The following is a 23,973-nucleotide window of genomic DNA, read 5'->3' on the forward strand; positions in this document are numbered from 1 at the left end:
GGAAAAGACCTGGCTAAAGATTTTAAAAATTAGTCAAAGGGCACTCCTTCTTTCCATAAAACTGTTAGTTTTTTATAGGTATTGGATGGCCTAAAACAGTAAGCTGTACTTGATGTTGATATGAAATGACTCTAAGGCAATAAAATGAAAAATTCATCAGTATCTTCTGAATAAAAGATGCTTTCTCTTGAGCTCCATTCCTGAATTAGCAACTACATACTGAACATCTGCAAATGGTTTCCTCCTCAGCATCTTAAACTCATGTCTAGAACAGAACTTGTCATCTTTCTCCCCCAAGCTCTACCTCTGAACTCCCCTATTCCTATAAACCGCACTCCCATCCTTCTAGTTACATGAGATTCACAAACCCTGAAGTCATTCTCCATTGTAACTTCATTCCTCACTTTTCCCCACACATTCGATCAGTTATCAAGTCTGGTGGAGTCTAACCTCCATATCAGCTCTCACCATTAATCCCTTTCTCTTCAGTCACAGAACCGTATCCCCTTCACCTGGGCTACTGCAAGAGCCTCCGAACTGGTCTCTCTGCCAGTCTTTGTCTTCTCCAGTCTAACCTCCACACAACAGCTAAAACAATTTTCTTAAAGCATAAGTCTGACCATGTTACACCCATGCACAGGAAGCTCTAGCAGCTCCTAAACTGAAGAGTATATAAACAAAAATACAATGGTGGATGGTCAGGTTTCAAAATGAGTTTGAAAGGCTGGGAAAAACAGGTTGAAAGAGATCAATATACAGTCCTATATTCTTTTATTTTGATGTTTAAAAAGTCAGCATACGGTATACTTCTATGAAGGTAGTCTGATAATAAATTAATAAAATTGAGCCAGACTCATAGTCTCCCTCAAAAACAGGAATAGAAATGCCACAAAGGATCAAAATTACTAAAAGATTTTGTAGAAAAAAAAATTAACTCACTGAAGAGCCAATTAATAAGCCAAAGAAAAATTCAGATTTAATTTTTGTTAAAAAAAGTATGGCTTCTAAAAAAAGGAATCACTGTAATTAAGGAATTACTGGATATAGAATATAAATCTCAGGAGGCGATAATAGAAAAACTTGTAAATAAGGAAAACAGAAGAGAGAACTTAAATATTTTAACAGATATGGTCAAAAGCAGAATTCATGAAGTGGAATAAAATGCAGATAAAACAGCTAAAGTGAAAAAAAACCATAGAAAACTGGATAAAGGTTTGAAAGTAGTACAGGAGAAAACTGGTAAATTTGAAGGACAGATCTCGGAGAGGAAATCTCAGAAGTACTAGAGCCCTGGGAAACATTGAAAAAGAAAAAAAAATTCATCACAATATTTTGAGTAATTGCTGAAGAAAATTTCCCCCAAAATCAGTGACTATGAATAGAAATATCCAGCATCAATCCAACATGGATAAATTCCAAATTCACTTTTCCTAGCACATCATTATTAAATGATAAAACTGGTGAGAAAAAAATCCAGACTATCAGAAATTATATACTGCCTTCCCCTTCCTTTTTTGTTTAAAATTGTTTCCTTGAATGATCTGTTATATTTTATTTCTCCTTCAATAGTTGTTGGGGATCTTCCACTATTAGGCTACCAAACAGGTTTTTTTTATGTCTTTTTAAAATTAATTTATTGGTTTTCAGTTTTCTACAACCACTTCCATAAATCTTAGATTTTCTCCCCTTCCCTCTCCCCTCCCTCCTTTCTTTCTAATCAATTAATATCTTACGAGATTTTTCTGAAAAAAAGAAAAGACTAGAAAAGTTGGAACAGCTATATAAATGCAAAAAGAAAAAAGAAAGAAACCACCACCAACAAAAAGGTCTGCAGTCCCAGAATCAGTTTTCCAAGAAATATAACTTTTCCATTTGAAGATTTAAAAAAAATATAGTCATTTAGAACTTCAAAAGACCTTACGGAACAGAGAGAGAAAAAGTCACACTTGAAAAGTTCCTTTAAGGACCAGTCCTCACTCAGTCCTTCTGGGTTTTAATTTTCTTATATGTAAAAAGGAGGCAGTTTGATCTCTAAATGATTTCCAAGGTTCCCTGTGACTTTACATTCTGATACTAAATTGAAATCTTAAGTAAGACCCTCTACAGTCTAATAAAAATATATAATATTGGCTGAATTACTAAATGATATAATTGTACTTGAAAAAGGAATGACCAATCCAAAAAAGAAAAGAAATGTAAGGAGAGAAAAAAAGAAAAGGTTGGAGGAAATATTTTAGAGATATTTACAGGATAACTAAAAAGGAATGGTTTATTGTTAAGTTTGAATTACACAAATAGCAAATTAAGAAAGTTTGTATTAACTTTGACAAAATAACAAAAAATGGTTAAGACATGAAGATATAGGTAAAACACAACAATTGTAAGGTTTAAACGTAAATGGATTTAATTCTCCAATAGAAGAAAAAAAAAGGAGTTATGGGTATAACTTAGTTATAACTTCTCTATAACTTAACTATGCTCTCATTCTATCTGCACTCATCTGACACATAGCCCATGAATTCTACCTTTCATTGTGACTAAATCTATGGGAAATTCTCTTTCAGCCCTCTATTCAATGAGGATTACATGACAGGAGGTGGGGGGTAGGGATGGGAGAGGGGAATCCTTTGCACATTGAGTGATATAGTTTGTATCCCCCCATCTTCCCAGCTGCTAGAGACCAGTGGTATTTGTTAAAAAGATAAGCAAGACGTAGGGAAGAAAAGTACCTTCCTCCTTTCACTGGAAAGGTGGGGGGGACCATAGGAGCGGTGAGTTATAAAAACAGTCAATGTGTTAGCTTTCTTAACCTTTTCTTTATAAGGAAAGGTTCATTGAGTAGGGGGTTGAAGAGAAGTAAATTTGGAAATAGCTGTGACATTAAAAATAAGAGGCATAAAAGAATTTTTTGGCAAGGCAGGGAATGACTGTCATGATCTTAGAACACTGAACCTCATCACCATTTAAGGTCAGTACTCCCTTATCCTTGATGTTTGCTCTGATGGACTAAATGAGCACAGTGATACAGTCACCACATTAGACCTGTGGAAGACATATAGGCTGGTACAGATAAGAAGGAACAAATTTAAATGCCATTCCAGGAATAGCAGAGCCTACATGAACACTGGGTTATGCTATTTGATTGTACAGTTCTGAAATTTTTCAGATTCATGACTGATGTTAAGACCTTACTACTGGTAGTTCTCTTTAATATTCTCATCTATACCTGAGATCCTGATATTGAATTGGTATGGATTGTCTTCCTATACCACTATCAGCTGTTTGCTAAATGGAAGAAATAAGCTTTTTGCAGACCTTAAAGTGCTATATAAATTCTAGCTATCATCATCGTCGTCATCATCATCATCATTGTTAGATGCCAGTTTGAAGGGGTGATGGTATGCATGGAGCATAGAATGGAAGCAGCATGGTATAATGGAAAGAATTCAGATCCTGCCTCTGACACATACTGGATGACCAGGAGAAAACCAATTAGCCTCCCTCAGATTAAGACTGTAAAGACATCTATAAAATGAGGATAATATCTACAGTACTTAGATTATAATATCAAAATAATATGTGGGTAAGGAGCTAAATAAATCAGTTATTACAGAAAGACTGGAAAGCAGAGAAAGTTTATTTCCACAAAAAAACAACAGCTCTAATTATGTAGCAATATAAGATATACAAAGCATTTTCCTCACAATAAGTCTGTGCTTTGGCTTCACTGGATACTACTGCTGCTTTATTCTTAGTCTTTCTGCCTTAAAAACTCCTCTCACTAATCTAATGAAGCATCCTAAGTGTTTCTACTGGACACCAGAAGTGGAACTTACATTTTAATGACAAAGATATTACTCACATCTGTAGAAACAGTTCATCAGAGAGAATGATACAATGGAAGTTACCACAGGGGCTATCTTATCACAGAATACAGTACCCTATAACCCAACTCTGCATGTACTTCTCCCACCATTCACAAATGCAGAAAAGAACTACAAAACTTGGGAGAAGAAGCTGCACACGGTCAAAGCCTCATCTGAAGCACAAAGGCACCCTCTTGAGATAGCTGATATAATCCTCAGCATCAACATTAAACCAGCTTCAGCTCAATGAATACCAGGTCTGCCAGGCATTGTTTTTCAAGAGGTTCAACTTCATTAGCTATGTTCCTAGACATCATAATCTGCACATGACTTCTGGTATCCATTACTGAGATATTAATTGGTTAGCATTCTTAGTCATATGATTAGGCCAAAGGCCTAGGAATATGTCTTTGGGCAATATTTGTCCTCCTCGCTCTGCACATCCCATTCCACCACCCTTCCTGCCTCCCCTATAGCAACTGGTTTCCTGCTTATCTTAGCCTCTTCAATTTCAGTGCTCCTAAGAGACTCTGGTAACATCCCAGCCTGGCCTTTTGGGCCATGCTTGCTTGGTCCCTTATATGGACCTTGGATACTTCCTACCCAGTCTTTGCCTAATCACTGGTATATTTTGGCCATTCTCCACAGTGGGGTATAATAATAAAGAAATTAAAGTAGAAATAAATAATTATAATATGATCAAATGCTATAGCTTTACAAGGGAATTTAATAATGGTTTTCAAAGCGAAGGTAAAAGAAATGATAAAACCAGTAATAACAGTGATATTACATATCAGTGGGGTACAGCCAAAAAAGTACTTAGAGGGATATTTATAGTGTTGGTTGCCTCTACTAAGAGTAAAAAATAAACTTGAGTGTGCATCCAAAGAAAAAGGAACAAAATAATACACCAAATGAAAGAAGTCAGAAGATTATTGAGGTCCTGACAGTATTTAGTGAGGTAGAAAGCCAGAGAATAAATGAAATAATAAATAAAATCAAAAGATGATTTTTAACAAAATCAATAGAATTGGTACATAATTAGCAAATAAATTTTTTTTAAAAGTGAGAGGATTTACATAATGTACAAGGGTTTGCTAATTTGGGGCTTTATTCTTTATTTTGCTTGCACTTGTTGAAATTGTCGTTAATCTAAAATTTTTGTGGGGAAAAAAAAGACCTGGGGAAGTTTTGTTTGATTGTAAATCAAATGGAGTGGTAGCTAAGATTTTGAACGATTCGCAGGCTGTACTAACCAAAGTACAGCATCTAGGTGATAAGTCATGTTATAGTCTTCACTGGTCAAATAATACTTGGAATATTATGTTCAATGGTAGGGGCCACACTTGCATATTGACAAAATTGGAGAAAATGTGGAAAGTACTATCTCAGATGATGACATGCTTGGAAATCATGTCATATAAGAAATGGTCTAAGAAACTGGGCATATTAAGCCTGAAGCAGACTTAGGGACATGATAACTATCACTTTACATGTTTGTCCTTCAGATACTTGAAGGGAAAACAGGTATGTGTTTTTCTAGAAAGTCAACCAAAATGCTCCTGGTGAAAGTCACAGGAAGACCAATTTCATTTAAATGTAAAGAAGAACTCCCCTAAATGAGATGTTCAACAATAGAACAAGTCATCTTATGAAACAATGAATTCCCATCTCAAGGAATAAGTAGGGGCTATTTGTCAGGGATATTGTATAGACTGATTTCTTACACTGAAATGTTTAGCTTGTACTAAGTTTAATTGGGGTAGACTTGTAAGGTTGCTTTCAAGATTCTAAAAAGAATAAAAAATATTCTAAGATTCTAAAAGAAAAAGTAGGATAAATTTGAGAAATCAGGTTTTTAAAGGTCTACTTTAAGCCTTAGAAAATGAATGAGGGCATAGAAAGCTGGCAGCTCTCCTGAGTCTACTCCAAAAAACCCAGAGAAACAAAGAAGCTACAGTTGGGGTACGTGTTGCAATAAAGTATAAAAAGTTTCAAAATTAAAAGGCGAAAATGCCTGTCTAAATCCTACATCTAATGTTTATATAGCCTGGGTTTTGAATTTCTGGAGAATTCTCAGGTCATAAAGCACACCATAGGGTCCATACAGACTTAGAAAGTTCGCAGTAACTAAACAAAATATCCAAGTCATTAGTGTCCTCTCCTATGAATCAGCATCTATGAACAGGTAGATATCTCACCGGGTACAGATGACCATGCAAGCAATTCCCAGAAGCTGCAGCTTGGCTCGGGGTACCACTCTTAGCTTTAGGTAACGATCCACACATTCCACTGTCATATGAAGGCAAAGGCTTGTGAAATCCTTCATGGTGGCAACTTCCACTAGCCAGTCAATCAAAATGTACCTATGAAAACAGCACACACACTCACAGTCTGCATTAGTAAAAGTATTAAAAAAGTTATATTTAATAAAGCTAAGGAATCTCCAATATAAATTTTTTCCCCTCCAGGAGGCAACTTTATAAAACAAGCATACTCTAAACCCAACCTTGACCATGGCTGAATCAGTTTGTGCAAATGCACAAGCTGTGGTCTAGGTGACTGCTTTCATAATGCATGGAGATGTTAAATGATTAATCTGGGTAAAACAATCGATTCCCAAGAGATCATGAACCTGAATCAGTCATGAGGTGAGTCTACCGCCCCTTGAGGACTATCAGGAGGACTTTTCATCCTCCATTATACTCATGAGAAGACTGCTTGCTCAGCCAAGTGTGTCTAAATTCCTAGAAACTGGCTGTTGGCCTCAGGGCCATGGGTTAATAACCCTTTAACATGGGCTAAAGGATCATTTTCTGCTTCTACATGACATTGACAAAATCTTCACTAGAGTTGTCTATTCAGTTTGAAACTCTGCATTTCAAGATGGTTGTATAAAAATTAGAAAGTTAAGGTGAGAAAGAAGTTCTTTAGGGAAACATTAAGGGAATATATAGAGAGCAATAATCCCTCATTTATCTGGAAGTCACTTATTCAGGAAATTCACCTAACTGGATCATAGCCCAGGACTATCAAGAAAGTAATAAAAGATCTCTAGGCAGTCAAAATGATGGTCACAAAATGAATGAACTAAAACTCATGCATCTGAAAGACTTCCTTGGTCTGTCACTAAGACTACATAGTTTTAATCAGGGCAACCAAGCTTAGTTTGATCTCCTAGTCTATGGCTATAGAGTGGAGGAGCTTTGAGAAACAGGCACATAGATGGGGCAAGAAGAGATGATAACAGATGACCAAACAGAGCCTAATCTTGAGGGAAACATCAGAAAAGTGACTAAAAAAATCAGGATAGTTGGAGGCATGTAGCAAAAGAACAAACAGCTTTATATAATGTACCTAAAAAAGACCCTGAAGGCATAACATAATTACAGTGGTCTAATGACTGTTGGTCATAATCACAACCTAATAATGCATTTCTAAAACGTTAAATTGTTATTTAATTTAAATGGGCAGGAAGCATGAAACATAAAAATTTTTTAATTAAAAAAAAAACCCAACCCCAAACCTTTAAGGCATTTCAGTTAAGTTGAAAAACTGATTTATGTGTAATCATTCACCCCTAATAATGCTGGATAAACAAACAATGCACACTAAAGAATCCAAAGACAGCAATTCTCTGTTTCCTGCAACCTTACAGAATATCCTCTGGCTATTTGTACTGAGTGCTTACCTCATTGTGTCATTCATTCCCTTCTGCACGGTGAAGATGCTCTCTTTGCTGACAGGGTGAGAAGCCTGAAAGAGCTGCAGTACCACTTCATTTGAAGATTTTGCTTCTAATCCAAGCTGGTTTCCATTTCCACAAGCTTTGGCTAAAGATATCTTGAGAAGAAAAACACAAAACCAAAAACTAAGCTTAAAGTACACACTTGTAGGCAATTCACAGTAACAAAAAGGGATGGATTTGGAGTCAGGGGCCTGGGATCATGGTCTGGTTCAGACACTTAGTGTAAGACAAGGCCAACTCACTACCTCTCTCGTACTTAGCTTTCCCATCTGTCAAATTCTGAGGTTAGACCAGATGACTTCTAAGGTCCCTCTCAGGCTTTCTTGCAGTGTGGCAGAGTGGAAAGAGCCCTTAGTTTGTAGTCAGAGGACCTGGGTTCTCATCTCAGGTGTGCCCCTGGACAACACACTCACTTCAGCTGGTGGTGCAGTGCATAGAGTGCTGGGCTTGGTCCACATCTAGCCTCAGAACACTTACTAGCTAAGAAGATTATTCCAAGGAGTGTGGAGATTGTTATTAGAAGGGGGCATCAGGAAAGACTTAAAGACGATAGGACTTAATTGAGCCTTGAGAAGTTTAGGATCCGGACTGGTGAAAGGGAAAGGAATGTCCTCCTCTTGCCTTTCCATCTTATATATAAAGTATATAAAGAAATAAAGAAAACTATGTGTGAGGAGTCATGTACAGGAGAGATCAGACTTGCTCTCCATGGCCCCAGAAGCTACAAATAGAAGCACCAGGTAGAATTGGCAAAGAGAAAAATGTAAGCTTGACTTAAGAAAAAAAAATTCCAAAGAATTAAAACTGTTTAGAGAGGAATGGGCTGACTTGGGAGGTGCTGAAATTCCCCTCCCCCAAGGTTTTAAAGCTCAGATTGGATACCATTTGTTGGGGATATTATAGAGCGAAAATCCCTGTTTAGTTATCAGCTGCAAGAGATGGCCATTTAAGTTTCTTCCATCTATGCGATGCTGTGCTACTGTCAGTTAAGATGGTCTGGTTTTTAACCCCAGAAGAGCCACTAATTTTTCACTTTTCACCTTTCTGAGCCTCTCTTTATCTGTAAAATGTGGAAAATATCTACTCTAGATAACTCACAGGGTTTTGTGAGATGAGAGATAAAAATATTATGATTAAGATAAAACACACTTAAATATAAACCGGCAATCAGTGTACACAAACAATAATGTTTTGGCTTCAGAAGATTTTACCTGTGCTTCCCAACAGCCCTTGGTTGCATAGTCCCTGAGTTTCCGGAGGCTCTGGAGGTATCTTCCAGGGTCTGACATCTGTCAATGGAAGAACATCACAAGGAATTGATATTCTTTTTTCCTTTTGTGGAACTCAGGTGTGACCATACCATTCTATTCTACATCCTCCTAAGAGTGCCATGACTTGGGCCCATCATTCCCCCTTATCACTATGTAAAACCCGCAAATTCTGGAAAGTGCTGCCAGTATAAAACCATTGAGAGTCCTCTATGCTATATCAGAGACGGTAATCTTTGAAAGGCTCTAGGCTAGGAGATAAGGGAGATTTGCTTGCCCTACTGATGTGACTTTTACCATATCAAAAAGTATGTTCTGAGTAAGAACACACTATTTTTCATTTTTAATCACTCAATAAGTATTTACTAACTGCCTACTATATGTCAGGCAGAACATTAGGTGCTGTTGACACAAAGACAAAAATTAAACAATCCTTGTCTTCAAGGATCTTACACAGTATTGGAAGAAACATACACAAAGGTAGAAAACATACATAACGTTAAGGAGGGCAGAAAAACACTAGCAGCTGGAGGGGAGCAAGGAAAGAAGATTCAAGGTTACTCACAGCAGTCCTCTGACTACTTTCCCAAAGGAGGTAAGAACTATTTAAACATCCCTGATTAGATGATGCCTCAAACATTTCAAGTGCTTCTTTTCTTTTCTCTTCATCCTAGGAATAAGTCAAAGCATAAATTTTCTTTCAGTTAAAATCAGTCATATGTTAATTTTTATTGCCACTTATATTTACATTAATATGTACATTACATGTACACTTTCCTAACAAGAATCAGATATCCATCCTTAAGGGTCAGCGCTCCAGCTCTTAAACAGAAATGAATGCCTTGCTTTCTAGAAATGTTAATATTGTAAAACTCAAGCCTCCTAACAAATCTTAAATATATTGTAGAAATGTCACTATTACTTTTTTCTCAGAAGTTTAGCTTTAAAAAAAACTAAGCAAAATAAAAGATATAACTCGCAGTGTGATCAAATATCAGCACAAACAAGTATTTGATAAGACTTTCAGTTAATACAAAAAATCACTTTCTATGTGGACAAAAGACAGGTGTTTTGAAAAGGAAGGTCCAGAGGTCACAGGTAGAGTGACAATACAATTTATTAGTAGGTTAAAATTAGAGCAGGACTTGACTAGCAGCATGATTAAGAACCTGGAAGGGGTCACTAAGAGAGGCTATGGACTCTCCAACTCTATCTTAAAAAAGCCACCTAATATGGAATGAGCAAATCATGGCTTATGTGGAAAGATTTCCATCCCTTTGCCAGCTCTGCATTGGGAGCCCTTCCCTCAAGTAGAGCCAAATTATCAATACCCTGGAAAATTATACTATGTGGTGACAGCTGACTGGGATGCAATTGGTGATGACCACAAAATACTTTAGGAAAGGAATATAAGTCCATTTTTATCCCTCCACTAAAGGACTGCTCTGTTCTTTGTGGTCTCATGCCAAGTTTATGGCTTTTGTCTTCTCCCTTCCCATCAGCTTGGACACAGTCCTCTCCTGTGGCTCCCAGGGTGCTTGTCTCGTGTAGCTGCACTCATCTTTTGCTTCTTTCTAGTCTGTCATGGGCTGAAAACCAGTTAGCCAAGTTTGAAGAACTGAGACTCAGAGTGGTTTTGATACCTTTTATTCTCATGATTCCAGGGAGGACTGTCACCTGACATCATATCCTAGATTACATATATCACCAGGAGGAAATTATACTCTGAACATATTTTTACAATTTCAAATCTATACATAACTGGTTAACTTACCTCAAAAAGGCTTAAAACTTTACCCAAACAATATAGTATAGATCCTTTATGAACCTTAAAAGAAAAGGAAAGGCAATTATTTCAAAAGATTACTGCTCAAGCCTTGAAAATATTCCCTTAGAACCCCCAGTTGAAGAAAGTAACTGAGCTAGGCAGGGGTAGGGGGCAAGTAATGCTCTGTAGACCCCCCTCTTAAGTGTAAACACCACAGCTCCACACGGCAATTGTAAACTGTGGGCTGCTCTTTCCTACATTTAAAGGAAGAAAAAGAACTCCAGTTTATCCCACTGCCTGTTCTCTAGCTAATGCTCTCCCTCTATCTCTATTTTACCGTTAAGTTTCTCAAATGAATATTTTACAACTGCTTTGTACATCTCCTCCCTTCCTGGTCTCTCTTCAACCCCTTGCAATCAGGATTCTATATCCATTCCAGAGCATTTCTCCTTCTCCAAGGTCACCCCTGGACACCAATCACCAAAATCCATTGGCCTGTTTTCAAACCTCATGCTCTTTAACCTCTATGCAGTAGCTCACAAGAGCAGACTAGTGGCATCAAACTCACATAGAAATGGGGGCCACTAATTTGTACATGAGATGCCTTGCAGGGTACATATTGACTTAATTTTAAAATGAAATGCTACTTTTTTTGCTTATTTTGTTAAAAATTTCCCAAGCCCATTTTAATCTGGTTCTGATGAATTGGGAGAATTGTGGGCCACATACTTGACACCTCTGGAGTAGATGAGTTACATCTCCCTGATGCTGTCTCCTGCCTCAGCTTCTAAAAACTTCCTCCAACAGGTTCTCTCTTTCTACTCATTTGATCGCTTCTTATCTATTGTTCTCCCTCCGGGACTGGTGTTTCTCATGGCTAGGGCCTCACGCACTTACTTCTTCCTTCGCTATGCTCCCTTCTCATATTCTCCTCAGCTTCATTAGCTTCCCCTATCACCTCCTGGCAGGAATGTCCGATTCCAATCTTTCACAAACCCAGATGTACTGATTCAATTATAGTTCTAAAATTACCAGGTCTATAGATACATTTAACACACTGCTGTAACTTCGAACTCAACATGTCCCTCTCTAACAAATTCAGCTGCCCTCTCCCTCCGGACTTCTGTTATGACACCACCACTCTCTCCTTTTAAAAGCCCAGTGTAATTTCCCTGGCCTCCCAAATCTAACAAGTCTCTTAGATGTAACTATTCTTCCTTTACAAGCCTTCTTTCCTTTGGATTCAATGAACGTTAAATGCCTACTATGGTACCAAGAACTGTCCTGAAGATTCCTTTCTACTGCCAGCACCCTGGTCCAGGCTCTTATCATTTCATTCATACCTGAACGTGATTACAGTTATTAACACTATTGCACTACCTTTCCCTCCAGTGTATGTTACACATAGATATCCAATTAACTTTTTAAACACTACTCTGATTTCATCATTTCTTTGCCCCCAAACTTTCAATAGCTCTCCGGTCACGTCCCAACTTCTTATTTGGCATTCAAGAAACAGCCCAATTGAATCTTTTTAATTCAATTCAACAAACGCCCACTACATGTGTGCAAGAAACCTTAACTTCCACTCCTGCCCTCTCCTTCGACCAAGTGAGTCTCCTCCGTGTCCCAAGAACGCACCTTTTGCTTTCCAGTTTCCATTCTTTTGCTCACACCGTCTCTGTTCTGTTGATATATACAAATCCTGTCACCTCTTCAAGACCCAGCTCAAATCTCTTTCACAATTTCCTTCTCTGACAAGCCAAGAGTGAAATAATCCTTTTTCTCTAAAGATCTTGAGTAATTATTCTCTATGTTTTATTGACTGGCTTATCATACAATTGAGTCATCTTACACAGTTATTCTGAATGACTTCAATAATTCCTTTTTATACATTTGTGTTTGGTCTTCCTAACTTGAAAGTTCCTGCACATCAGGGAGAAGACCCTTTACTTTTCTATAACCCTAACAGTGTTGCATACACATCAGGTATCCAAACATTTATTGATTAGACTTTTCAAGATTTTATTCATATCCCTTATGGTCTTGACTTTGCCAGATAAAATTAAAATAAAATTTTAGTGCTCTGAAGCACTAAAAATAAACATTTATCCAATATTCACTACATGCAAGTTGTTATTTTAGACATTTTAAAAGCTTACAGTAAGCCCTAAAGGAAAGGAATTTTATTATAAAAGTGTGGCTCCTTATAACTTACTTTTTGAAACTGACATTCTGCTTTGAGGCTTTCAAAGACTACAGCTTTACAGCAGCTTCCAGACACAGACCATGGAGGGCGAATAAATAACCAGATAAATGGAGCAGCGTTAACATTCAGGCGTTCTGTCAAGCTGAAGAAACGTGATGCCTTTAATCCATTTACTTCTGCACGACCCTCATCAGAAATAGACACTAGAATGATGAACAATTAGAAAAAATTAACCTAGTAAGTGCTTAATAAGGCTTATGGTCCTGACCTGGCTTGATATAAAAATATGGAGAGATCTCATTCATCAGATGGTCAAAATTTTTAACAGTACTTCAGTAAAAAATTCTGGAAATATCTGTATACCTTGTCATAGTTATAACAACATTAATTTAAAAAGAGTTGCTTACCAAGACTGGAAACTTTTCAGAAAGTTCAAAATGGGTCATATCTATTTACAACATTTCACAATCAAAGGTCAAAGGAGGCTGAATGCCTCTGCTCTATACCAGTTTCCCATAAAGTTGTTAAGAGACCCTGGCCCTGCTCAGTTGAACACTTACAACCTTCATTGTAGAGGTAGGCAATCCCTAGCTTCACAGCAGCTTCAAAGTTACCACTTTCAGCAGCCCTAAAAAAAGAACACCAATGGCTGATTAGAGATCTTATTCTTTCAAAGGTTAGTGTGATGGAGGCATCTGAAACCAGCTACAAGTCATCTTTTGACTTAATAAAATTGTTCCAATTTACTTGGACATAAACCAATGGTTCAATTCAAGTTGAAGTGGATCTGACACAACATGTATGTCCAAAAGATAAGAATGAACATTCTTTATTCATTTACTTGATAAGTGCCTATTAGGATGATCAAGCCTAGGGCTGAGTATTACCTATAGGGATACAAAAGTAAAAGGTATAGCTCCTTCCTGCTATGAGATTCAAGTTTATTGGGGCAAACTAGAGAGATAGGGCACAACTAAGGGAGAATATAAAAATATAAAGACATAGATGGTAACATAGTATGGTCTATAAATGCTGAGGAAACACAGCAAAGGAACAATAAAGCAGGAGACTGATTTCCAGAGAAGGCTTAATTTCCAAAGGTTCAAGTAACAGTACATCAGCTTAGGTTCATGAAGACTAATTTGAATAAGAGAAGTTTTATTTGCAGATTATTTTTAAAACATACATAGTTTTATTACATTTAAGATCCTCTACTGGACTAAATACTTTCATTAAAGAATCTTTGGGTACTTGTTTAATTAGATAACAACGAACATTTCTATTGCATTTTAAGGTTTACAAATTATTTTCTTCATAATTCCCCTCACGGAAGGTCTTTAAGCAAAGCCTAGGTGATTAAAAAATCAGGTATGTCGTAGAACAATTCTTGTTCAGATGTACTGCTCTAGATGGCTTCTAAGGTCCATTCTAACTCTTGAGATTATCTATAAAGCCTTCTACACCTTGGACTTTCCAGACTTTTTGTGAGCTGTGAAAGATGGTAGGGTTCTAAAGGGTAGGGTGAGAAAGAGCATTACATGCAGGGGGAATAGCTTGGGTAAAGGCATGGAGGGAGGAGATGGAATATTAATGCATAAGTTAGAGTAATATATAAACAGTCTGGAATGATAGGCTGGAGGCCAGTAGGAGAAATGATGAGAGCCTAGTGGAGGTGAAATTGCCAGGACTTGGTAACTGACTGGATATGGAGAATATGAGAATAAAGAGTCAACAAAAACTCCTAGGTTGCAAAATGAAGGTAAAAGGAAAAAATGACGGCATTCTTCAAGGTGCGTTTAGAGGGTAGGATAATGAGTTTCTGTTTTAGACAGAATTTGAGATGCCAGTGTAACATCTAGGATTCTTGGTGGAGATAACAAGAAAGCAGTTGGGAATGTACATCTCTCCAGATGTAAAATAAGGGGTTTAGACTAGGATCTCTTGAAGGCCCTTTATGTTCTGAAACTCTGATTATTCTGTGGGTTAGCCGTTTCTACAATTGGTTGAAACAACTAGCCATTGATGAAACTGGCTACTGAATCTGAAGGATCAGTGGTTTAAAATGAAACAACAAAGGTTACCTTTCAAAAAGCTTTAGGTTATCTGGAGAAGGCCACATCTCCCGAAAACTTGCAGATGCCCACACGCTGGCATGATTATCTACAAGATACTTAAGATGTGGATGTACCTACAAAAAACCAGAAAGCATTATAAACCAAAAGGATCTCACTAAAATGATTCCTAAGGATTCTTTGAAACAAAGTATAAACTTACTCTTTAAAAGTAATTTATTAAGCATTTAGCACATGCAAAATAATTTTGGGTGGGGGTATACAAATAGACTGAAAACCTAGTCCCTTTTAATTTCATTAATATTTATTGTCTATCATGTGTAAGACACTGAAGACGCAAATAATGAAAAAAGTCTGTCATCAAGGAATTTAATTAAATATGAAGCAACATATATAAGGAAACACACACACACGTATACAATAATCATAGTGTACAGAGAACATGCCAGGAATACAAGCACAAAATACTACATAAGATCAGGGAAAGGAAAGATCATTTGTGACCAGGAAGCAGGAAGTTATCAGGAAAAACTTCCATGGAGGAAGTAGCATTTAAATTGGGATTCCAAGGATAGGTAAATTTTCAAAAGGCAGAGATGTGAGCACGGAAGAGGAAGTGGATATTCAAGGCACAGGGAATCATATGGACAAAGTTGGTGGGGGAGGGAAGGGAAAGAGTAAAGAGTACACGCTTTCACTTAAGGACTATTTGGGTTGCTTACCCTCTGTGGGCCTCAGTTTCCTCATCTGTAAAATAAGGGGATTGGACTAGATGGCTTCTAAGATTCCAGTTCTAAATCCCATGATCCTAAATAGTTAATCACAGCTGAAATTTTAACCTAAGAGCTTCCACAGTAAGAAAAAAACACACTCAGTATAGTATTGGTTAAATTACAGAATGATATAGATGGACTAGAAAAGAAAAAAGATGATAAATAGGCAAAAAACAAATATATGGATGTAACTAAAAGGATGCTTGAACAATAAAAAAGACTGGGATGAGGGTGAGTTGGAAACAATTACAGATTTTATAGCACAAAATATTAGAATTATGTTTAGTATCAAGTTCTTTTAAATGTGGGGATTAGATCAGATAGTTGTCAAGGTTCTTTCCAGCTCTGAATGTTAAGAATAACATTTGTGACTTGAGAATATATTTTTGAGTCGTTATGGAAGTAGAAAAGCAGGAAAATTTCTATTACTTCTGACAAACAATTTAAAAGAATAGCAAAAAGGTGAGTCAAATCTAACAATTATAAAATTAAATATGAGTGCAAGCTCTTACAGATCACACAAAACAGGGAAGACTTAGAGCATCAGCTCAGTGAAGGATTATAAATTGGCAATCTAAGGACAAGCCCAGCTATGTTCTGAGCTTTACATCCTCAGAAAATTGGGCACTAAGTGATAAATTTTTCTCAATCACTGTAACTCCTAAGGACCATCTACTAAAACTTGGAGAGGTTGTGATTTACCTTGATGGATAGTGTACGCATCAACTTCAACTTACTTTTTCAAATTCCAGAAAATATTTATTATGGGATAAAAGGAGGTGATTTTGAGCTACAGCAAAAAAAGACTGCCCTGGGAGTTGGGAGACCTGGGTTCTATCTGGTCCCAGCTCAGTTACTAACTTGCTACATTCACCATGGATAACTCATTTGTTGTGGGTTCTCAGTCTCCTCATCTGTTAAATGAAGAAGTTAGAGAAGAATGTTGCCAAAGTTGCTCCCAGCTCTGAATGTCAAGACTGGCATTTGTGCATGAGAATGTATTTTTAGAGTTTTAATAGTACTTCCATTTACTCAGGGAAGCACAGCATGAAGAAATGAAAGCTTGAATAACAGATTTCAACTATTTAGACATAAATAGAAACTTCTTGACCACTAGGGCAGCCAAATTTTACAACGAACTATCTTGGGAGGCTGGGTGAACCAGATTTGATTCATCAGTTCCTACACTTTAGATGGAACCAAAAACACAAGTCACATAATTAAAGAAACTTCTTCGGAAGGGACTTTTAGAGGTCATCTAGTTTAACCCATACCTGCTGAGAAATCTCACCTACAATATCATCTACAAAAGGCCAATCAGCCTCAGTTTGAAGAACTTCTGTGATAGGGAACACACAACACTCAGAGACAATCCAGTACAATTCTGGACAGTTCTAATTCTATGGAACCTTTCAGGGGGGAACAGAAGGGTGGAGGTGAAAGAGTAAGGCATTGGGAATCAGAAGACTTCTGTGTGAATCCTGACTTTCCTGAAAACTACCCGTGTGACCTAAGGCAAGCTTAGTTTCCACATCTGTAAAATAAAGAGGGCTTAACTAACTTCTTTTCCAATTTGTAATTCCATTATCCTTACATGAAGCAAAATCTGCTGTTCAAACATTTACCAGCTGCTTCTACACGTGCCCTGTAGGGCTAAACAGAACAAATCCAAACCCTCTTCCAAAGGCCAGGCCTTCAAATACCGAAATGCAGGTACTATTTTCTTCCTGAGTATTTTCTTCTGCAGGTTAAAACGCCCCCAGTTTCTTCAGCTGATCTTTGTATGGCAGTTATCCTGACCATCCTGGTCTCCTTTGTCAATGTCGATCTTAAAATGTGGCACCCCAAACTGAACACAATAACGCAGATGTGGTCTGAACAGGGCAGAGGACAGCAGAATCATTACTTCTCTAATTCTAGACACTAAACACCTTTTAATGCAGCCTAAGGCTGTAGATTTTTTGGCTGCCAAGTCACATTTGACATATTATTATTATTACATCAGTTTTAGACCCAGGAGAGAACTTAGAGGTCATTTGGTCCAATCTTCCAGTTTTACAAATGAGGAAACTGACATGCAGAGAATTAAGCAAATTGTTCAAGGTCACACAGGTGATAAATGGCAGAATTGGGGCTTGAACCCTGGTCCTCTTTAAATCCAGCCTCCTTTCCATGGCATTGCACCTGCCTCTTATACAGCTGGCTCACTGGGCCTGCATTCCACTGAAACCTCCAGCTCTTCTGCTGGAATGGTTTTCAAGTCCCTACTCCCACTCTCTGTTAAATTTTTATATTCAAATGACGAGCTAGGCAGATTTCAGAAAAACCTACGAAGACTTATATAACTGATACAAAGTGAAGTGAGAAGAAGCAGGAGAACATTGTACACAGTGATGGCAACATTGTGCAATGATCAACTATGAATAACTTAGCTCTCCTCAGCCACACAAATGATTCAAAACAATTCCAAAGGACTCATGATGGAAAATGCTATCCACATATAGGGAAAGAACTGGCAGGGTCTGAATGAAGACTGAAGCATACTATTTTCACTTCATTTTTGCTTTTCTTTTGGTTGGTTTCCTCTTTCACAACATCACTAACACAGAAATACGTCTGCATGATTGCATACATATAGCCTATATCAAACTGCTTACCATTTTAAAGAGAAGAGAGGGTGAAAATTTGGAACTCAAAATTTTAAAAACACAAATGTTCAATATTGTCTTTACATGTAATTGGAATAAAGTGCTAGTAAAAATATAATTGTTTTGGTATTCAAGCATAGCACTTTACATTTACCCTTAAAAATATCATCTCATTAGATTTAGTTCATTGTCCTAGTCTGTCAGTATCCTTTGGAAGCTTGAATTTTGTCCTAGAGGTTAGGAACCCTTCCCAGTTTTGTACCATTTCCAAATGTGCAATTTCCAATTTAAGGTTTGTAACATTGATTCTTTTCCTAAAATAATAAATTAGGAAAACACTACTGTGAAGTTCATTCTGCAGTATCCATTTTACTAAGGAGTAGAATTTTTTTGACTTTTTGTCCAAGGTAATAGTCACTGTTTTGTTTTTTAACGGAAACTTATCAGTAAGAAAATTTTATGCACTAATTAATGAATGTAACTTACAGCTCTGATGGCAAGGATGTCCTCTGCAGGAAGCCACTTCAGTATATGAAAGAGGACATCTTCAGGGAGACTCAAGAGAGTTAAGACTCGGGGTCTCTTTTTTATTCTTCGCTTTGAAGGAAGACAAAAACACTTGGAGCACCTACAGTGAATCACTGAGAACAAAACAACAATACCAAAATTCGGTGAATGGTAACATGAGAAACAAATCACAATGAAATAGATTTTAAGGAAAGATAGAAATTGAAATCTCAGAATGTTGCAATAAAAGACAAGTGTTTAAGCAAAGATCAGTAATACCTCATCAATCAGGAACTTTGCTTCTCTGAAATATAGCTGAGAACAAGTTAATAAAAACCTCTGAACCATCAAAATAGAAGCCAAAAAAGTCCATGCACCTTACTCAAATCCATGCACCTTACTCATAGGAAAGATTCCTGGGTGCTCACTGAGCCTGTTCACTCTTTAGACATAATTCTTGTGGTTCAGCTGTGTCCAACTCTGTGACCTCATTTGGCGTTTTCTTGGCAAAGGTACTGGAGTGGTTTCCCATTTCCTTCTCCAGCTCATTTTACAGATGAGGAAACTGAGGCATACAGGGTTAAGTGACTTGCCCAGAGTCACAAAGCTAGTAAGTATCTAAGGCTGGATTTAAACTCAAGTCTTCCTGATTTCAGGGCCAGTGCTCTATCCTAGCTGCCAGATACAATTTTAACAAGTTTAACTAACAGGACCAGAGATTAGAAGGGTATGTGGCTTGCTTAGCACAATGACAGTAAGAACACAGAAAAAAGCTGGTAAACTAAAAACACAAAGAATCTTGTTGTCACATAAGAGAAAAAAATCCCCACTAATCTCACTGCATTATTGCAAACAGGTGACATACTTAATGACGACCTGGAGTCAAGAAATTCCCTTGTCTGACCTTAATCTATTAGCTTTCCACCTCTTTTTGTTTTCCCACAGCAGATCTTGCTCTTTAGCAACACTGGGATTTCCAGTCCTTTGACTGCTCATCTCTCTCATGCCTGCAGTAGTCACTATCTCCTTTTTCCCTCATCTGGACTCTATGGTAAACCAGTTTGACTCCTAACCTTTCTGCTTTCTTCAGTTCCTGACCCCTTTATCATATTACCAATTGTACTCTCCCCCTATCTACTATTGCCTTTGCCCCTACACACATGCTGCTGAATAAAAGTGGAGAAAATTATGCAACCGTTCTGACTACGTCTGCTACAGATTTATATTATCCACTTCTACTGGGCACTCACTGCTACTAAGTAATCCTTCTATATCTTCCTTATTAACTCACTCTCACTCTCTACAGCGGCTCTTCTAAACCTTTTCATTCCTCCTCAAACACCCCACAATTCACCCTCCCCCCATTCTTGCCTCCTATTTTATTGAAAATAGAGGACATTTGCTGAGAGCTCCCTCTTCTCCTATCACTCAGATGTCCTCTGCAACGATTTCCTCCTTCACCGTTGTCTCATACAAAAAGATATTTTTTCTCTTTGACAAGGGCTAACTCCTCTATCTACACATATGACTCCATTTCATCCTTTCTTCTCCAGATCACCCCACTCTCTCACTTATGTTCAATCTCTCCCTACCCACTGGTTCCTTCCCTACTGCCTACAAATACAACCATGTCTCCACCATCTTCAAAAAACCCACACTTGATTCTTCCATTTCCACTACTGTTCTTTATCTCTTCTGTACTTTGTGGCTAAATTCCTTCAGAAGGCTGTCGACAATTGCTACCTACACTTCCTCTTTTCTCACTTTCTTCTTAACCTCCTATAATTTGGCTTCCAAACTCTTCATTCCACTGAAATTATTCTTTCCAGTTATCAAAGATCTCTTAGCTGACAAAGCCACTTCTCAACCCTCAGTCTTCTTTACCTGGTTGAAATCACTGGCACCTTCTTTTCTCTAGCTTTTCCTGACACAGCACTCTGTCTCCTGGCTCTCCTCTTACCTATGTGACTACTCTTCCCCAGTCTCCTTTGCTGGTTCCTCATCTAAGTCACATCCACAAACTGTGGGTATCCCACAGGACTCTATCCTGGGTTTTCTTCTTGCTCCATACTAGTTCATTTGGTGGTCTTATCAGAATTTAATTATCACCTATATGCTGATGATTTTCAAATCTACCTACCTAGTCTTACCTCTTAGATGACTTCTGACCTTAAATCTCCAACTGCCTTTCAGATGTCTCAAACTGGACGTCCAGTAGATATCTTAAACTCAACATGTCTGAAACTGAATTCATTATCTTGCCCCACTAAATTCTCTCTACTCCCAAACTTTCCCATTACTATTGAGGGTACCATCATTTTCCCACTCTCAAAACCTAGATGCCATCCTTAGTTCCCCTCACTCTCATTCTCCCTACCCCCCCATATCCAATCTGTTGCCAAGGCATGTCAATTTCACTTCTGTAACCTCTCTAGAATATGCCCCTTTCTCTCCTCTGATACTGCTACCACCCTTCTTTATCTTGTGCCTGGACTACGGCAATAAGCTGCTGGGGTGGGGGTGAAGGGGGTCTGCCTGTACCAAGTCTCTCCTCATTCCAGTCCAGCCTTCACTCAGCTGCCAAAGTGATTTTCTAAATCAATAGTCTGATCATGACTCTCTCATTATCAAAAGACTCCAGCAGCTCCCTATCACACCTCCAAGATCAAATACAAAATCCTATTTGGTATTCAAAGCCCTTTATAACTTAGCTTTCGGCTGCTACCCCCCTCCACAAACAAGATAGCTTCAAGCATTTTCTCTGGCTCTCTCCCACACCTGGAATGTTCTCCTTGCTTATCTCTGAATCCTGGCTTCCTTCAAGTCCGAGAAAACCTCACCTTCTTCTACAGGAAGGCTTTCCCAATACCTCTTAATTCTAGTGTCTTCCCTCTGCTAATTACTTCCTACTTATCCTGTATTAGGATCGTTTTTTTACGTACAGTATTTGTTGCTAGTCTCACACTTTAGACTATGAATTCCTTGATAGCAGACTGTCTTTTGAGTTTCTATCTCTAGTGTTTAGTACCTGGCACCTAGTAGGTGCTTAATAAGTGCTTATTGACTAACTGAAGAAAAGGTTAAGATATGTTAGCTAGAGGCAGTGTGGAGCAGTGGATAGAGGACGAACCTCAAGGCCAGTTTAGGGTTACAACCGGAGGGTTTAAGAAGACTTGGTTTTAAATCCTGTATTTTGGATGTCTGATCACACCTGGGCAAGTATTCCTCTCCAGTGTTCTAAGAAACTCTCTTAAATCTATAAATTGAAGAGGTAGTACCAATATGCATGGGTAGAAGGAGTTTCCCATATCAATGAGATTTACATAAAAATAAAGTTTGAGTGTTCAAAACCACTGGCCCTCTGGACACTCTCAGGCACCACTCTTTCCTCAGTCTCTTCCCCTTCTCCCCAGTTCTTCTGCCTACTCCTTTTATTTTCCCTTTCTTCCTCTCTTTTTTCTTTCTCCTGTGCCTCAGATATAAGTTTGCTCCTAATCCCACCAGCAAGCTGCTAGCCTTACCACAGTATAACTGTTCGACCTGAGCGAATGCCTCACCCCGTTTTCTCAAAGGTAAGGAGGGAGTTGGACAAAACGAGCCCAGGAGATCCTTTTCGGTTCTAAACTGACGATCCTGTGAACTCCTCACTTCTTACAAACATCCCCCTCAATCGTCAGGTAATTCAATACAACTTGGAAGCAGAGGCAGCAGGGTTTCTTGGGGACAGACCGCTTCGTAGGTCAGTCTGTCCCGCCTCGAAGATCCACCCTGTGAAACCTTGCTTTTCATTTTTAATTAGGGCTTGGAAGGACGAGGCTGCCGGGCCCTCGTCACCCATTCTGTTCATTTAAAAGGCCTCTCGGAAACGGCGTCCGAAGAGCCGCCCGCAGTAACAGGTGGGCACCCGGGCCGAGGTGGCAGCCCTTTAAAGAGCCGAGGCGCTCGATGCCCGGTCCGGGGCTGGGATGGAGAACGCGGTGCCGGGAGTGCGGAGGAGAACCGAGCTCACGTCCCGATCTCGCCCCCCGACCTCGGGGATGCCAGCGGGGCACTTGGCTTCTCCGCGCGTGTAAAATGAGGGGCAGGCCGGGCTGGAGCCGGCGGAGGCTGTGGGGGTGCGGGGTGCACGGGGTGCACGGGGGCCCTGCAATCAGGGGGAGTCCCGGTGCCCGTTACTCGAGGGCTTCGATAAGGAGGACACACGGCGTCCACACGGAGCAAGGGGTGGTAGGCGAAGCCCGCTCGGGGAAGCCCGGGGCCGGGGGCCGGACCCCGAGGCCGGGGAGGGTTCCCCCGGTCCGCGGCGCCCCGGTCCGGCCTCGAGTTTCGAGGGTTCGCTAGGTCACTCACCCCCGCCACGGACCCTCATAATGAGCGCTGCTGCTGCTGCTGCCGCCGCTGCCGCTGCTGCTGCTGCGCGGCCGCCGCCGCCTCCGAGCGCCCTCCGCTAGTCCGGTCCTGGGCAGCCGCGCGTGCCGCCCTCTCAAACCCCCGGGCCCCGCCCCCCGCCTCGCGCCCTTTTTTTCAAACACAGCAGGCGTCTTCATTGGCTGGCTCGGGGCGCAGGCGGTAGGCGCTGGCACTGGGCGAGAGCGGCTCGCGAGGCCGGCCCCGCGGCGCCGGGCCCTCTGATTGGTCGCGTGAAGACGCGAATTCGAATAGGAGCGGTTGACTGGCCGGGAGCCTGGCCTCTGCGCACCGCGGCAGCCCTGGGCTCGGGGCGGGGGCGGGGCGGAGCGTTGGCGCGGGGGCGGGGCGGGGCGGGGCGATGCGGCAGTGGGCGGGGCCGAGCGGACCCGGCCGGAGTCTCTCGGCCGCTCGGCGAAGTCCTGCGGCCTTTCCGGGCGGAGCGCTCGGGCTTCAGAGACGCCTCGGCCGTGACGAGAGGACCTTGGCACCCGCACCCGAGGTGGCCGCAGGGTCCTCGTCGTAAAGGGACAGACTGACGGCCGAAGCAGGCTCTGCAGTCTTTGACCCTGGCTCCTTCCTCCTATTCCAGACCTGGGCTGGCCTCCCCCGAATCCCGAAAAGTCCGCCCATCTTCTTTCCTCCGGCTCCAAAAGGAGGGGTCTACGTTAGCCGCCCCGACTGCTTCGTCTCTGCCCACCCCTGGT

General features: G+C 39.8%; 1 protein-coding gene across 2 annotated transcripts in view; it reads right to left on the minus strand.

Moving 5' to 3' along the window:
• CCNF (cyclin F) overlaps window positions 1–23,391 on the minus strand; it is a 35,447-nt gene extending 12,056 nt beyond the window's left edge. For both annotated transcript variants that reach the window (XM_072599328.1, XM_072599327.1), the window contains exons 1-10: window positions 23,210–23,391; window positions 18,839–18,993; window positions 14,941–15,047; window positions 13,420–13,487; window positions 12,869–13,062; window positions 10,657–10,710; window positions 9,448–9,552; window positions 8,826–8,903; window positions 7,558–7,709; window positions 6,068–6,232 (exon numbers count right to left, since the gene is read on the minus strand). In XM_072599328.1, coding sequence (XP_072455429.1) covers window positions 6,068–6,232; window positions 7,558–7,709; window positions 8,826–8,903; window positions 9,448–9,552; window positions 10,657–10,710; window positions 12,869–13,062; window positions 13,420–13,487; window positions 14,941–15,047; window positions 18,839–18,993; window positions 23,210–23,228 — 1,097 coding nt within the window. In that variant the 5' untranslated portion in view covers window positions 23,229–23,391. The remainder of the gene's footprint in view (window positions 1–6,067; window positions 6,233–7,557; window positions 7,710–8,825; window positions 8,904–9,447; window positions 9,553–10,656; window positions 10,711–12,868; window positions 13,063–13,419; window positions 13,488–14,940; window positions 15,048–18,838; window positions 18,994–23,209) is intronic.
• Between the last annotated feature and the right edge of the window lie 582 nt (window positions 23,392–23,973).

The sequence above is a fragment of the Notamacropus eugenii genome, chromosome 1 (genome assembly GCF_028372415.1).
Source record: "Notamacropus eugenii isolate mMacEug1 chromosome 1, mMacEug1.pri_v2, whole genome shotgun sequence".
NCBI classification, from domain to species: Eukaryota; Metazoa; Chordata; class Mammalia; order Diprotodontia; family Macropodidae; genus Notamacropus; species Notamacropus eugenii.